The following is a 14617-nucleotide window of genomic DNA, read 5'->3' as shown; positions in this document are numbered from 1 at the left end:
ATTGGCGGGTAATACTTTGTTTACGTTCGGGATATGAAGGTTGCACTTGTTATAGCCTAGAACGGCCATAAATTAGAAACAACATAAGAATAATGAAAGATTCTCAGATAAGTACGACAACATTTATATTTATTGTCGTGGTTATTACACACAATTAAGTTTGTCGACTTCTGTGGAAAGAAATGCTGTTTTGTTGACTTAGCCGTCAGGAAACCCAAAGAATATGGTAGGCTTAGGCCTAGTCCCTAAAGTTTGCACTTTTCCAATATAGAAACAACATAATAATGAAAGATTCTCAGATATGTAAAACAACATTTGTGTTTATTGTCTGTTTGGAAATCTAAAGCCTAAGTTTAGCCTAGCGCCAAACTGTTGCACATTTCCAAAACCAGCCTATACCACATGTAATGTTCTATCCCAAAATTTTAGGTCATAAAATTGGTCTTTAAATATCAAACAAACCTTACAAGAATATTTACAGTAAACAATATTTGAAGGTTTTTTAATGAAAAATGGCAACAAACACAATAACGATGCATTTAAAATAGTAATAGTTTTTAATATACACCCAAAGCATTCAAAGTATAGTTTTCTTAGGATTTTTTTACGATTTTCGACAATTTTTGGCTTGCAACGACTTTCGCCTTGACACATCTCAAGAACAGAACCCTGTTGTAAACTGGGTACTGCCTGTACTATTTTTTGAATGAAATCTTTAACAAAAAATATCTTGATTGTGACTTACTATACTATGGCTTCCAACATTTCCTAATATTTTGCTAATATAACTTTAAGAGTTGCTAACAATTCTACAGGTCTCCACATGTTTTTATGAAAGGGACAGACTTTATCTTCAAGTATCAGTGTTTTAAAAATATACAGTAAAATACAGACCTAAAAAGAAAGTATGAGAAAATAATGGAGACATCTAGAAAACGGGTCACATAGTAAGGGAACTATAAAGCCTTAAGTCACATTATTTTACTCTCTTTTTAATTACTTTTGAATTAAATTTTTTTTCATTAATTTTAAATTCATTTAATCATTATACCTATACACAATTCACAGAAGTAATGTTTTATGATTATATCACAGAACCACACTTTTGTGATAATGTGTTGATTTAACTTTAATGAAAACTACATTATTATTTTTTGTATAATAGGCTAGGCCTATTTATACAAATTCTTGTAGAGTCAGGCACTTCCACCCCTCAAGTCTTGATCTTTTAAGCTTCACTGCATACATTATTATTTCTTCTTTTTGGATGAAGAATGAGAAAAAATTGTACAGCGACAAGTACTTTTCTTTTTACTTATTTCATCATTGTCCCTACTTTTATTGCTATTTCTTTTGTTTCTACAAGTAAAAAGTTGAAAAGATAAGAATGTTTATTTTGGAAAGCAGTGCTAAAAAAAATAAAATATAAAAAGCATTACTTGATTCTAAAATTACTTCCTCAATTACTGTGAGCGCATTTTACTGGCAACTTGTGTAGTTGGTACTTGATAAGCATATTATCTCTTTTAGTTGTTATTTCCAAACTTTTACATTTATCCCAATACTTACAGCTGCGTTTTCATTGTTTCCATTTACTCTTAGGGCATCTATAATACGGTCCTCAGGGTAGCCCATCTCACTGAGTCTCTGTACTGCTTGTTGATTTGGCTTTGGAAATAAAAAATCAATCATACTGGTGAAACTAGTGATCATCATGGTTACAAACTTTGCAATGTCTATGACAAGTTCATTTTTAATCTACCTTATAAATTTCAAGCTCAAAAATGTTAAGAAAATAACTGTTGTATTGTTAATCATACCATATACAAGATATGGTGCTTAAAACAAAAGGTTTATTTCACATCATACACAGGAATAACTTTCCTACATTACAGCCAACTAATATTGTTCTAAATAAGATAAGTACGGTAATCTACAGATGAATAACCAAACGATAGTACATTAGGTCTATGAGAAGTAATAGGCTCCAATTATGAATTCTTAATGCCAGTTATGTATTCTATAATAGAGTACAACAGTTTCACCAGACCTTGTCATTTCTAGACTTTCACTGGGCTCAGCCAAAGGATTGTTCTTTAAAAGGTAAGTGATCACTGGGGCTAAGTAAAGTTCAAGGTTAGACAGCAAGATAAGAAAAGGCCACATATAATGAATGCAAAGTACGAGAGCAAAGTAAAAGAGAGTAAGCTTACTATTTAGGCCAAGCACTAGGACCTACGAGGTCATTCAGTGCTAAAAGGAAAATTGAGAGTAGAAGGCTACAAAGGTAAGACCCTGAATAAAAATACCATTCTATTAGTATGGCTATAGCTGGGGACTTCACAAGTTATGACCATCTATGCTCAATTCATAATGACTCAGACAAGGAAAGTGTGGGACAAACTATAATTATTAAGAAAATACTAGACAGGCACTAAAGCTACACATTGTTGTTTCCAGTTATTCTTGAACATACTGATGATGGAAGGGTAGGTTCCAAAGGATATTCCTCAACCAGTTTATCTGAATATTCAATACAAGTATTACCATATTTAGCACACAATGTGCACAGGTGACTACTGTAAAATATACACACGCTGTTCCTTACAAAGCAACCAGTAGACAGTAAAAGTTATTTGCAGTGAATCTCTTAAATCCTTTGGATAAGTCCCAGGAGAGTTTCAAGATACAACCCAGAGGTTTCATCATATGTACTACCTTATCTTGAGAAAATCTACATAATAACAAAATGTAACTTTTACTGTATGTTAGAACAATAAAAGGAAAATACATGTAGCTCCAGTTAACGTTATCCTCATGTTCGTTTATTCATGTTATCCTCATGTTCGTTTATTCATAACTTACAAATTTATTTTATTAAGAGAGTATAAATGTTCAATGCAAACACTGCTATATGACTTACCTGAAACCACTTCCTTCGGTACTGAAGAAACTGTCTCAAGATTCTCTTTGCTGGGTCTTCTTGCTGATCATCTACAGAACTTTTATCGGTCGTAACTTCTAAGCCAAAAGTTCCTACCTCATTAGATGCCCTCAGTTCAGTCCCTTCGATGTTCTTTTCATCTAACAGCCACTCCATAGCACCATTAAAATCTCTATGATGGGTGAAAAAAGGGAAAAGTATTTTGAGTGTGTATTGTCTAAAAATTTACCACTGTTGGACCTCACAACAAGAATTAGATGGTGTAAAACATCCAAAAGCTAATATTCAAGTGGGCTAATAACTAATAACTCACCAGGAAGTTGAATGTCTAAAAATCCAAGTGGCTATCCCAAAGGACATGTTAAATGAGGGGGCAAAAATTGTTTTTAAAAAGACATGAGGCTTCAGAATAAATGAGGAGAGCAATGAAAAGTACAAGCACTGTACCCTCAAGTGCATGGCACACAACATATTATATAAAGGATTAGTTTACCCAGATGACCTCTGAGCCTAACAACAGCTTTTTTTGGGCTGGTTGGCACACAACATAAGATAAACAGTCAACCTGCTAGAGGAAAAATATGTAATGGTCATATCTACAAGGTTAGTTTATCTTCAGTCTAACAAGGTTTTGTTAGCCATGTTTCTATCAGGTCTTCCAATAGTACTGACCTTAAAGAAGTGGCTATGGCTGTTACCAGAAATCAATCCCCAAAAGATATAAAAATACTAAGATAAGGCCCAACTAATAATAAGAAAATTTTTTAATGCAAAAAGCTTTCAAGATGTTGAAACTGACCTTTACAAGAATACATGCCCAGATTTCTAATAACTACTCAAGTTATTAAATGGCCTAAGTTATATGGTAAATTTTCTTAAACTTCTAAAAATACAAAAAACCATTCCAACTGCAGTTATAAGGGATGCAATTGCCAGTTAACTTCATAAACATTCACTATAATAATGAGGAAGCAAACACAAGAATCTGGCAACTTATAATCTCAATTCTCGTGCCCATGAAAAACTTTGTCTACATATTTCATTAGAAGAAATATGTGATGCTTTCTTAGACAAATATTACACAATTTTCAGTACTTTTTTATTATGAAAAATATGTAGCAATAAATTATTCTCTCAAACTAGTCTTGTAAATTTCCTTTAAATTCAGTCTTTATATTTTATATACATTTTTAATAAAATCAACTGGTAGATAATTCAAGCAATAATAACGTCTTTTGATCTTGTCACAGACTTTCTCTCAAATTTTTTTTTATTAATTCTGAATTAAAATCCTCTCCAATACATTAACATTTATCAACAACTTCTGGGAGATACAAAACTTTGTAAAGATCCAGGTCTTTTAAAGATCTGGCTAAGTGTACTTATCCCTCTTGTCTATATCACTGAATGTTTACTGTCATTCATCCAGCCTTATGGGTCTATAAATGTGACTGGTTTGCTTAAATTAACATCTTTATATAACCAATAACTTCTTCCAAGGAGTCAGAGTCACAGTTGCTCTTCTGAAGAGGCCCACTGAAACAATCTACTTAAAAGTAAACATACTTCCAGGAAGATCTTAACAATTAGAAGTAGTTTTCACTCCTTAATTGACATTTAAAAGTTTGTTTATATTCTGCCTTACTGTATACAAAATGTGCTATGGATAAAAGTTAACTTAAAATTTTTCAAAAAGGGAACAAAGAAATTATGGGAGGTTTTCTCATGCACCCTGCTAAATATGATATTTTAATGATAAAATAAGGTTTCACATAAGTGACTTACCAAACAATTACATTACCTGAATCCACATTATCCGGAAGTTGGGTATATGGACAGCTTAATGAACAAAAATCACAATTTGTCGTAAATTGTATTTTTCCTAACTATACAAACCTGAGGTCCTTTAACATATGGATTACATTCCATATGTTAAAGAACCGAGGGTTTGTATTACCTGTCGGAACAAATCACAATTTGTCGTACATTGTACTTTTCCTAACTATACAAACCTGAGGTCCTTTACACATATGGAATGTAATCCATATGTTAAAGGACCGAGGGTTTGTATTATGTGTCGGAACAAACAATAATCATGTGCTCACATTATACATAATGTTTGTAGTACCTCCACCTTGTGTGAGAGCAGCTACAGGTAGATACTGCCTCTGGTCGGCGATCTCATCACATGTAGGAGACGTGGCAGTAATGGCCAGGGTTGTCCCTACTAATGGGTGGGATTTTGCAACCATGGAAGTACACCGATGATTGACAAAACATCAATAATTTGCCCTTGCCCTGGGCGAAAGACCATATAAGACAACACAACACCATCACCTACACTAAAAACCATTTGATACCCTTAACCCCAAGGTTTCCCAAAAACTCAACAACCTCAAATCCAAGGCAAGGAGATAGTAGAGGGAAAAAACTGGGTCCCCCTATGCTTCCTCTCTCGACACCATTCCAGCTACTGACAACAGTCCCAATCTAAAACAGTTTTCGAAAGTATGTAGTTTCTACCTCATTCAAATAGGGCGATGCAAACACCGATTTCGACCTCCAGAATGTTGTTTGCATAATGGAGGATGGAGACATATTTGTCTGAAAGCCAAAGATGTTGCTACTGCATGAATTTCGTGCGCCTTCACTTTTAGCACACTAAGTGTTTGTTCCTGAGTTTGGTTGGGCATGCGCTTCTCGGATCACACTCCTCAGGAAGAACGACATTGCATTCTTTGAAAGAGGCAGAGACAGGTCTCTCACCGAGCACCAGAGTCGGTTCGACTCTCCTCTCAAAGTTTCTGTCCTGATCAGATAGTCTGATGGCTCTGACCGGACACAAAGTACGTTCCTCATCTTCCACCCGACTAAGTCCATTAAGTTCTTTATCCTGAAAGAACGGGGCCAAGGATTCAAAGGATCCTCATTCTTAGCACAGAGATCTGTTACTTATGAACAAACTGAATTGCCCTGGGCGAAACCCACTTCCTTACTGATCGACTACAACTCGCTTATTCTTCCCGCTGTGGCTAAGGCGACTAGGAACATTGCCTTCCTAGTTACATCTCTTAAGGCTGCCGAATTCAACGGTTCGAATTGGGGACTGGAGAGCCACCTTAAAACTACATCCAAATTCCATTCCAATTCTTCAGGCTTGAATATTTTGGAGGAACTAAAGGATCTGATCAGGTCACTGATGTCCTGATTTCATGAGATGTCGAGGCCTCTATGCTTAAATATCGATGTAAGCATAGCCCTATATCCTTTAATAGTCGAAGTGGCCAACTTCTTGGAGTTCCTCAAAAAATAACAAAAATTCCGCAATTTCTGTTATAGCTGTTTCAGAAGATGAGATGCTAAGTCATTTGCACCATGACCTAAAGACTCTTCACTTGGACTGGTAGAGCTTGGCAGAAGAGCTTCTTTTGCAGCTAGCAATAGCTTCTGACGCCCTTTGCTAAAAACCTTTTGCTCTGACGAGGTTCCTGAGAGCCTGAATCCTGTCAGGGCCAGAGCGGACAATCCATGGTGATATCAGTTGAAATGGGGTTGTCTGAGAAGCGATGGATTTTGTGGATGTCGTCTGGGAAAATCCACTAGCAGACTGAGAAAATCTCGGAACCACTCTTTCCTGGGCCAAAATGGAGCTACTAGGGTCACTGTCACATTCTGGTGTGATTTAAGCTTGTTTAATACTGTACCTCTCTTATCATCCTGGAGGGAGGAAAAGCATAAACTTCTAGTCCCGTCCAATCTAGCAGCATTGCATCTGTTCTCCAAGCTAGTGGTTCTGGAATCGGAGAACAGAAAATAGGGAGGCAATTGTTCCTTGATGTGGCGAACAGGTCAGTTCGTCTGCAATAACGTTATTTTTCCTTGGACGAATCTTGGAAAAAGGGTGATCCCCTTCTCATTCGTCCAGGTGAGGAGATCTTAGGCTATCTTGTTGAGAGAGAACGAGTGGGTCCCTCCCTGCTTCCGTACGTATGACAACGCTGTGGTGTTGTCCGAATAGATTGCTATGTTCCTTCCAGTGACTATAGGGTCGAACGCTTGTAGTCCTAAGAGGATGGCTTTCAATTCTTTCACATTGATGTGTAAGGTCTTTTTTTCTTTCTGTCCACAGACCCGATACTCTCTTGTCTCCTAGAAGGGCTCCCAATCAGCTGTCCGAGGCGTCTGATTAGAACTGCAAAGGGGTTCGACACAACTAGGGAATGTCATTCTTGTAATCTTTCCCTCAAATGCCACCAATGAAGATCCACTTCTATCTATTCCGTCAGAGGGAAGACTAGCAAGTCCGGTTGCGTCTTCCACGACCAATTTGCTTTCAAGAAGAACTGAAGCGACCTCATGTGTAGGTGTCCTATCCTGACAAAACTCTCCACTGAAGCCAGGGTCCCGAGGAGGTTCATCCATTCGAGGGCTGAGCAGGACAGGCAAACAAGAAATTGTTGGACTGTCAACAGGCAGGACTCTATCCTCTTCGGGGAGAGAAAAGCCCAAAAAGCTAAAGAGTCTAGTATCATCCCTAAATAGAGGATCCTCTGAGTTGGAATCAATTGGGACTTCGTGTTCATTAGAATACCCTATTGTTGTGTCAAAATAAGTGTCTTCTCTAAGTCCTTCACTCACTGACGACTGGATTTGGCTCTCAGGAGCCTGTTGTCTATGTAAAAAGCTGTGTTGATCCCCATCAAATGCAGCCATTTTCCTAGGGGAGCGAGAATCCGAGTAAATACTTGAGGGGCGGTTGACAGTCCGAAGCAGAGGGCACTGAACTGGAAGTCTCTCTTCTTGAAGATGAATCTCAGGAACTTCCTGGAGTTCTGATGGATGGGGACATGGAAGTATGCATCCTTCATGTCGAGAGACACCATCCAGTTGCCCGGTCGACTGATTTCCATTCGGAATTTTGTCTTCCAGACGAAGAAGTTCAGAGCACTTGCATCCAAAACAGGTCTCCATCCCCCTGATGCCTTGGGGACTACGAAGAGCCTGTTGTAGAATCCTAGGGAGTTCTTGTCTGATACCTCCTCAATGGCTTCTTTGCTGACGAGTTGTTCTACTTCTTTGATTGAAGCCAAAGCTCTTGTTGACCCTGTCGAGTATGCTGTCAAACTGACAGGTGTATTGGACAGTGGTGGATCCTGCATAAATGGGATCACATATCCCTCTCGAAGCACCTGTATTACCCACTGTTCCGCTCCTCTTAGACTCCATTCCTCCCAGTAGTCGTGGAGTCTCACCCCCACCCCACGGGTGTGTGAAGGATCTTTCGTTCATTTCTCTGCTGTTTTAAAGAGGTTTCTTGGTAGACTTGGAAGTAGTTCGTAGGTTAGTCATTGGCCTCTGCTGCCACCTCAACTTGCCTCCTCGAAAGGGATGCTTTTGTAGAGGGGAAGCTTTACCTCCCGTCGCTGGAGGTTCCTTAGGTCTTCTCACCGACTGAGAAAGAAGGTCGGTCATTAGTAGACTTTTTCTCGAGGTCTGACAGTACCTGTTGAATAGTTTCTTCTGGGAACAGGTGAGACTTACTCAAGGGGGAGAACAACGAACCCGAATCTGGGTTCGTGGTTACTCCTCAAGATGTGAAGAAGCACCACCGTGCTCTCTTCTTGAGTACTCCCACAGTAAATAGAGCAGCCATTTCCACTGAACTTTCTCACTGCCCTGTTTACACAGGACAAAACACTGAGCCAGTCAACAGCAAATTCTTCATCCAGAGACTGGCAATCTTCTATTTTTCTGGCTAACGCTGCAATTGTCCAATCCAGAAAACTGAAGACTTCAATCACTTAGTACAAGTTCTTCACCAGGTGATCCAACTCGGGTGAAGAGAACAACACACAGCTGAGAATGCTGCTCTTCTGTGCGAGTCCACAAGGCCAGAGAAGTCTCCTTGGGAGGAGGCAGATACTCCCAAGGAAGGAACTTCTCCTGTCTCATAAAACCTGTAGGTTTTATTCTGCAGCTTCGACGGAGGGTAGGCAAATAAAGCCTTGCCAGACTCCCTGCAAACCACTCTTCTACTTCCTTCAGTGCTTTCTTCGAGGACTGAGAGAACTGGTTTTGGTAAACCCGAAGGCACCGATCTCCTATCCTTCACGTACATCGACGGAGGAGAAGGCAAAGCTGGCTCAAAAAAATCCGGATATGTCTGTAAAAGGAACCTTAACAGCTTTCGATTCCTGGGCTTGAGTTTCCTTTTCCTACAGGATAGAAGACACCGAGTCGTCTTCTTCCCTCAGGTTTTTTTCTTTTTCAAAAAGACCATTAATTCTTGAAGTTGATGTCTAAAGAGGCCCAAAGCGGAATCCTCTAACAAAGGTTTGGTCTTCGAATCATCCTTGGTCGAAGTCGAAGTCATGGCTGTCGTACAGCTCTTCTTCGAAAACGATCGACTGAGTCGAGAAAACACAAGACATATGAGGCGAGCAAGTCGAAACTCCTATCAACACACAACGAGGTGAGTCTGCATCACAACTGCACGAGCGCTGGATCGCACGTGAGCGTCTAACTTCGTCCGAAGTTACATTATCCGAAGAGGACTGACGATCTTCCTGGAAAATCTGATCCGGAGCGAAACTGCAGGAAGGTTGTGGACTCCAGTGCTCCTTGGATTTCTTAATAGGTGGCGAGGTACCTCTCACACACGGGGCATGCTTTTCAATGGACGCGACACTAATTCACTCCACACCTGTTGCCTCGACACAGGCGACTGCACTTCCAAGACAGATGACAACTGCATGTCACTGATATCTATGCCTTTCCAGCGGCGTTTCATAGGCACTCGTGAGATGACTACTTCAACGGAGTCGGTAACTGACCGTGGGTAAACCCTCCCAGTCTCCCTTCAACCTCCGGTATGTCTTCTCCCATGCTGGGGAGCAGGACAGTGACCTTCATTTAGGAGAAATGGGGGGGACGGACAGCCGCCTCCTCGGACATGACACCGACACTTGGCCCAACAGTGGCCTTCTCACTTGACTTTTCTACAAAAGCACAAAAAGACATCCCTATATCCATAACGGATTTTGCCAAGAACTCAAATTTCATGTCCATTTTGGACTCTTAACATGGAAATGGTGTTGGGATTGGAAACAATGGATACCAGGACTGGAGTAATTGGTACTGAAGTTGGAGGACTATCAATAGGTGAAATATTAGATAAAAGTGAAGATAGTGATGGTTTGTTCGCCTCTAAAGGTACAGGAGTTGTCTCTACTCTAGCTTTACTACCCGCTCTAAGAGCTGCTTTCCTTTTACTATCTCTGTCAATTTTATCCAAATGAGCTTGAAAAGTCTTCCAACTTTGTTCATCTAAAAAACGGCACTCATCACAAGTTAATTCCTTGCTACAGCATTGACCCCTACATTTTACACATTTGGAGTGCGGATCGTAACATAGTTTAGCTAATCTAATTTTGCAGCCACTGCTGCAAAACCTAACTGACGATGAACTAGCATCAGACATCTTCACAATAACTTGCTAATAACAAGGCAGCTAACTGATGAAGCAAAAAAACCAACCAAGAAGTAGTACATCACCAAATATAGATACAATTCAAAATAACAACGAAAGTATACTTCCACAAAAAACCACAGGTGTTACTCTGTGGCTGGCAGAAAACGAATTGACAATAGTTAGCTCAGCAGTACCAGGTATTCCCAAAGTGGGTGGTACCTGTATCACCTAAACGAACGATAGCAGCGCCACCGCCGCAGCCAGGAAATTTGAATTTTCGACTGCCAAGTAGGAAAGCTTACAGCTAATGTAATTGTTTGGTAAGTCACTTATGTGAAAGCATCAATTACTATTTTGGAAAAAAACATTTACATTAATTAACAAGGAAACTACTGCACTGCTTTTGACACCAATCCTTGCTGAAACAAAACAGAATTCATAATACCTTTTCAACTGGAGTGCTTTAGTTGCTTTGGTTTCATCAAAACCCATTTCTACTAGTTGTCTAAGGTTATTCCGATCAACCTTTGGTCGATGTCGTCGTTCTAATTTCTCCAAGATTTGGGCAACAACATCCTTTGATTCTGGATCAGAACTTATAAGCCTTACTGAAGCTTCAATCATCGTAACTAAAATACGTCGCAATTCCGTCTGAAACTATGAATGTACTTGAAAAGTTTGCCTTAAAAGACTGAATACTGTCCCTGTCCCAACCCCTAAAACAAAACACTAGACATGGAAATATGCTACAGCACTGATTTACTGGAAAATATGCAATACTGCTACCCCACCAACAAAAGATGAATATTGTGACAAAATTTGCACAGAGCACTGTCAAATATCAATAATCAATAGCTTCTAATACTTTACTACACTAACAAATTGTCTCCATAAATAGTAAATACACAGCAATGTATAAAATGCTAAGCAAAAAAATATAACTGGGCTCAATATGACTAAAATATTATAATTTTTTAAAGTAAATTGTATTTTTCCTAACTATACAACCCTGAGGTCCTTTACATAGGAATTACTTTCGACGTAGCAGGAATTATGGCCATTAAATTCTTGAACAAGGTGGTTTGACAGTAACTACCATGTGGCAGGAGGATAGGCCAGCCTGCCCGGATGTAAACACTCCACTTTGCCTTTTGGCCCAGGTTCAGATTGAAGGGTGGCATGAGGTGGGCATATATGTAAAGGACCTCAGGTTTGTATAGTTAATAAAAATACAATTTACTTTCAAAAATTGTGATTTGTTCCTTAACGATATACAAACCCTCGGTCCTTTACATAAGGAAGACTTACTGATTGGTGGGAGGAATATGAGTGAATCTCTAGAACTGACTGGAGTTCTGCACACCTAGGCTACGCCTCCTGGTCGTACGAGCGAGGAGGAGTGCCCTGCCTCTGACAACTTAATCGGAGTATAAGAGCTATATGATCAAAAGTCAGACTTCTGGGCCTTTTCAAAATGAGTGAGGAATCGTAACTCATCCAAAAATGGGCTGTGAAGAATATTTAGAGTCAGAGGCATTAATGCCTTGCTAGAGGAAGGAGCGGGACTGTTTCTATGATTCTGATAAGAAACATAGAAACATAGAAAGGAAGCTCTATATGTAACCTTACCGCATTAATCGCCCAACCAGCCAGTGTAAGTTCGACTCCTATCCTCAACCCGAAGGAAGAGGAGTGTGGAAGGACGAGGCAGGCACGGTCTAGGTATAATATACCTAGACCATGGAGCTGGGGAAGGTGGAGAGGCCAGCCGCTCTCTCTTCCTTCTTACCTAAAACTGCACACCATAGGCAAGATGCAACTTGTCCTCTTGAAGGAGCCAGGTAAACAAACACAAACTGCAAGCATCCACCACCAGTCCAAGGAAATGATGTTCCAAGGACCTGTGGGCAGGCCCGAAGGAAAAGATATATATGGTCGCAATGAGACATTATCTATCTTCCTGTCCGACATATTCTTCGGAGTGATGAAATGTACCCATCCACTGGACTATCTAACTGCAGAGAAGTCTCTCACGGTCTCATAATACTCGGAGAAAGACATGTCACCAGACACTTCTGCAATGGCAGTACGCAGCGGATAAAGACACCAACACTCCATGGTGGATGTCGATCCTTTATGGGTACAGCTACATGCCAATAGAACAAAGTAATGACTGATCTGGATCAACCAATACAAAGTCCACAGCATAGCTCATGACTGTCTCGGACTCTTCAACAGCTGCCGACTGACTGTGCTCAGTGTGAGCCGTCATGCATCCAAAACGTAGTCACATGACACTCGCCTTTTGAAGGGTTATGCTGAGAACAACCATACAAATCGTCTATCTTGAGCGCCACCGATGTTGGGAGACAAGATGATGATTCTCTCAAGGCATGTGCACATCAGACGATAAGTCAACTGCCTCCTAGAGACCGAGGTCCCTGATGGCAAGACAGAAGTTCTCATAGTAGTTGAATCTCAAACTAAGGAGAAACAATACTATATGCTAGTGAAAGACTAGGGTGAATGTGGACCTACGTCTTCACAGTTGAATCGAGAAAAGTTCTCTCTCAAGATTCTGAACATAGAAAAAGTCCCATTGATAACACCAACCAGTGAAGACAGCTTTAATTCCTGTTGTTTACAGAGGACTGAAAAAGCTAAGCCGCTATTTCATTGCTGTTCGGTGAGAAAGTCGGAGCTTGCAGTGAAAGCGGGGCGTCTTTCATTAATGAAAACACAAGGATTGTACTGCCCAAAGAAACGCTTCTGGTGGGCTGGATCAGGAAGGACATTTCTATTTACCTTGGAAGCAGAGCTGGGAGGGAAGGGAACAGGCGAAGTCTTCCGTTATTCATTTACAAATCGGGGTGAACAAAGAATAATTGCACACCTTATAAATTACGAAATGCATATTAGAAGACAAACTCAGAATGTCTGAAGAATATCATTCTGCGTCATCGCAGCAGCAGGTGCGATGACGCGGAAGACTAGGCTACAGACTTCTGTTACCATGAGGTAAACAGAAAGATGATAATGAGTCTAGTGAGATATCTCTGTTTAAAAATTCTCGCAAAGGCAAAAGGCGATGCAGGAGAGATGGTAATACACGTATGTGAGAATTCCAGCCAACCAGAGACCTAAGTCTGTGATTGCTGGGCAGAGATTCGAATCGGTTGTCAACCTCAACAGAGAGACAATTCCAACCGACATATCTCGGAGAGCAAGCTATACTGGCTGAGGCAGGCTGGCAGCGCTGTACACCGCTAGCTCTCGCTAAACTTGTCGTCATCCTGATTTGCCAGGTACTATTCCATTCCAAGAAGGAATGCGTTCAGCTAGAACCACTGACCGCAAAAAGATACGCTCGAGCATTTGCATTTTAGCCGAAATGGGAGGGATGAAATCCCTCCTATTTGGTGAATGCAAATGCTGTGGTGCTGTTGTAAACAATACCACTAGTATCTCAAAATTGAAACCAGTAACTCTTAGGAGACCTGCAAGGCAGTCCCGAGTTGTAGATCAATTAAGAGAAGATACTATTCAACCTCCAGCCTAAATTCTCTTCCATTCGAGGAACAAGAATAAGGACTGGAAGCAGACCTCCTTCATTCTCTAATGAATAGAGCGAAGGTGAAGTTTTCCCGAAGGGAGACTTCTACAGTGATAACAGGATACCGAAGACGACTAGTTCAAGCCAAACTGGATGTTCCCAAAACTGTAGCACTGGGGAGGCATTCAAACTCTCGGTACTATCCATCCTGAACAGATTGACGTATGTTCGGTAAGATCCAAGGATTGAACCAAAAACAGTCTCTCAGGTTTGAATTTCGAGGAGTAAACTCCACCGAATTCCTCTTATTTCCTTGTGTCATTCTGGTATAACCAGAATAACTCTGTATCCCGTGGGTGATCGCGTACTGAGGCAACGGACCGTCAGGTCCATCCAGGCAGAGCCCCTCCTGAGATATTCTTACTTCAGCAGCAGTACTTCCTTCAAACGCTAGAAATTCCAGGAATTTAATGGCTTAGCGAGACTCCCGAGTTCGTAATAATAATTACCGGGAATGTCTGCCTCAACAGTGTGTTTGGAAATTACAGGAAAACCAAAACACTCTTGAGATGCCAGAAATTCCAAGGAATTCGAGCATTCGGCAAAATTCCCGATTATCGTAGTAACAATTATCAGGAATTCTCGTCTC

General features: G+C 40.4%; 1 protein-coding gene across 1 annotated transcript in view; it reads right to left on the bottom strand.

The window, feature by feature from the left end:
- Positions 1-14617, bottom strand: part of LOC135197212 (ubiquitin-associated domain-containing protein 1-like) — a gene marked incomplete at its 5' end in the record, with an annotated part of 128437 nt that overhangs the window by 29302 nt on the left and 84518 nt on the right. Inside the window, 3 exon segments of the mRNA XM_064224268.1 lie at positions 1570-1668; positions 2924-3116; positions 10861-11072. Coding sequence (XP_064080338.1) covers positions 1570-1668; positions 2924-3116; positions 10861-11072 — 504 coding nt within the window.

The sequence above is a fragment of the Macrobrachium nipponense genome, chromosome 18 (genome assembly GCF_015104395.2).
Source record: "Macrobrachium nipponense isolate FS-2020 chromosome 18, ASM1510439v2, whole genome shotgun sequence".
Classification (NCBI taxonomy): Eukaryota; Metazoa; Arthropoda; class Malacostraca; order Decapoda; family Palaemonidae; genus Macrobrachium; species Macrobrachium nipponense.
The sequence above is the reverse complement of the archived record's forward strand: the minus strand, read 5'-3'. Positions and strand labels throughout refer to the sequence as shown.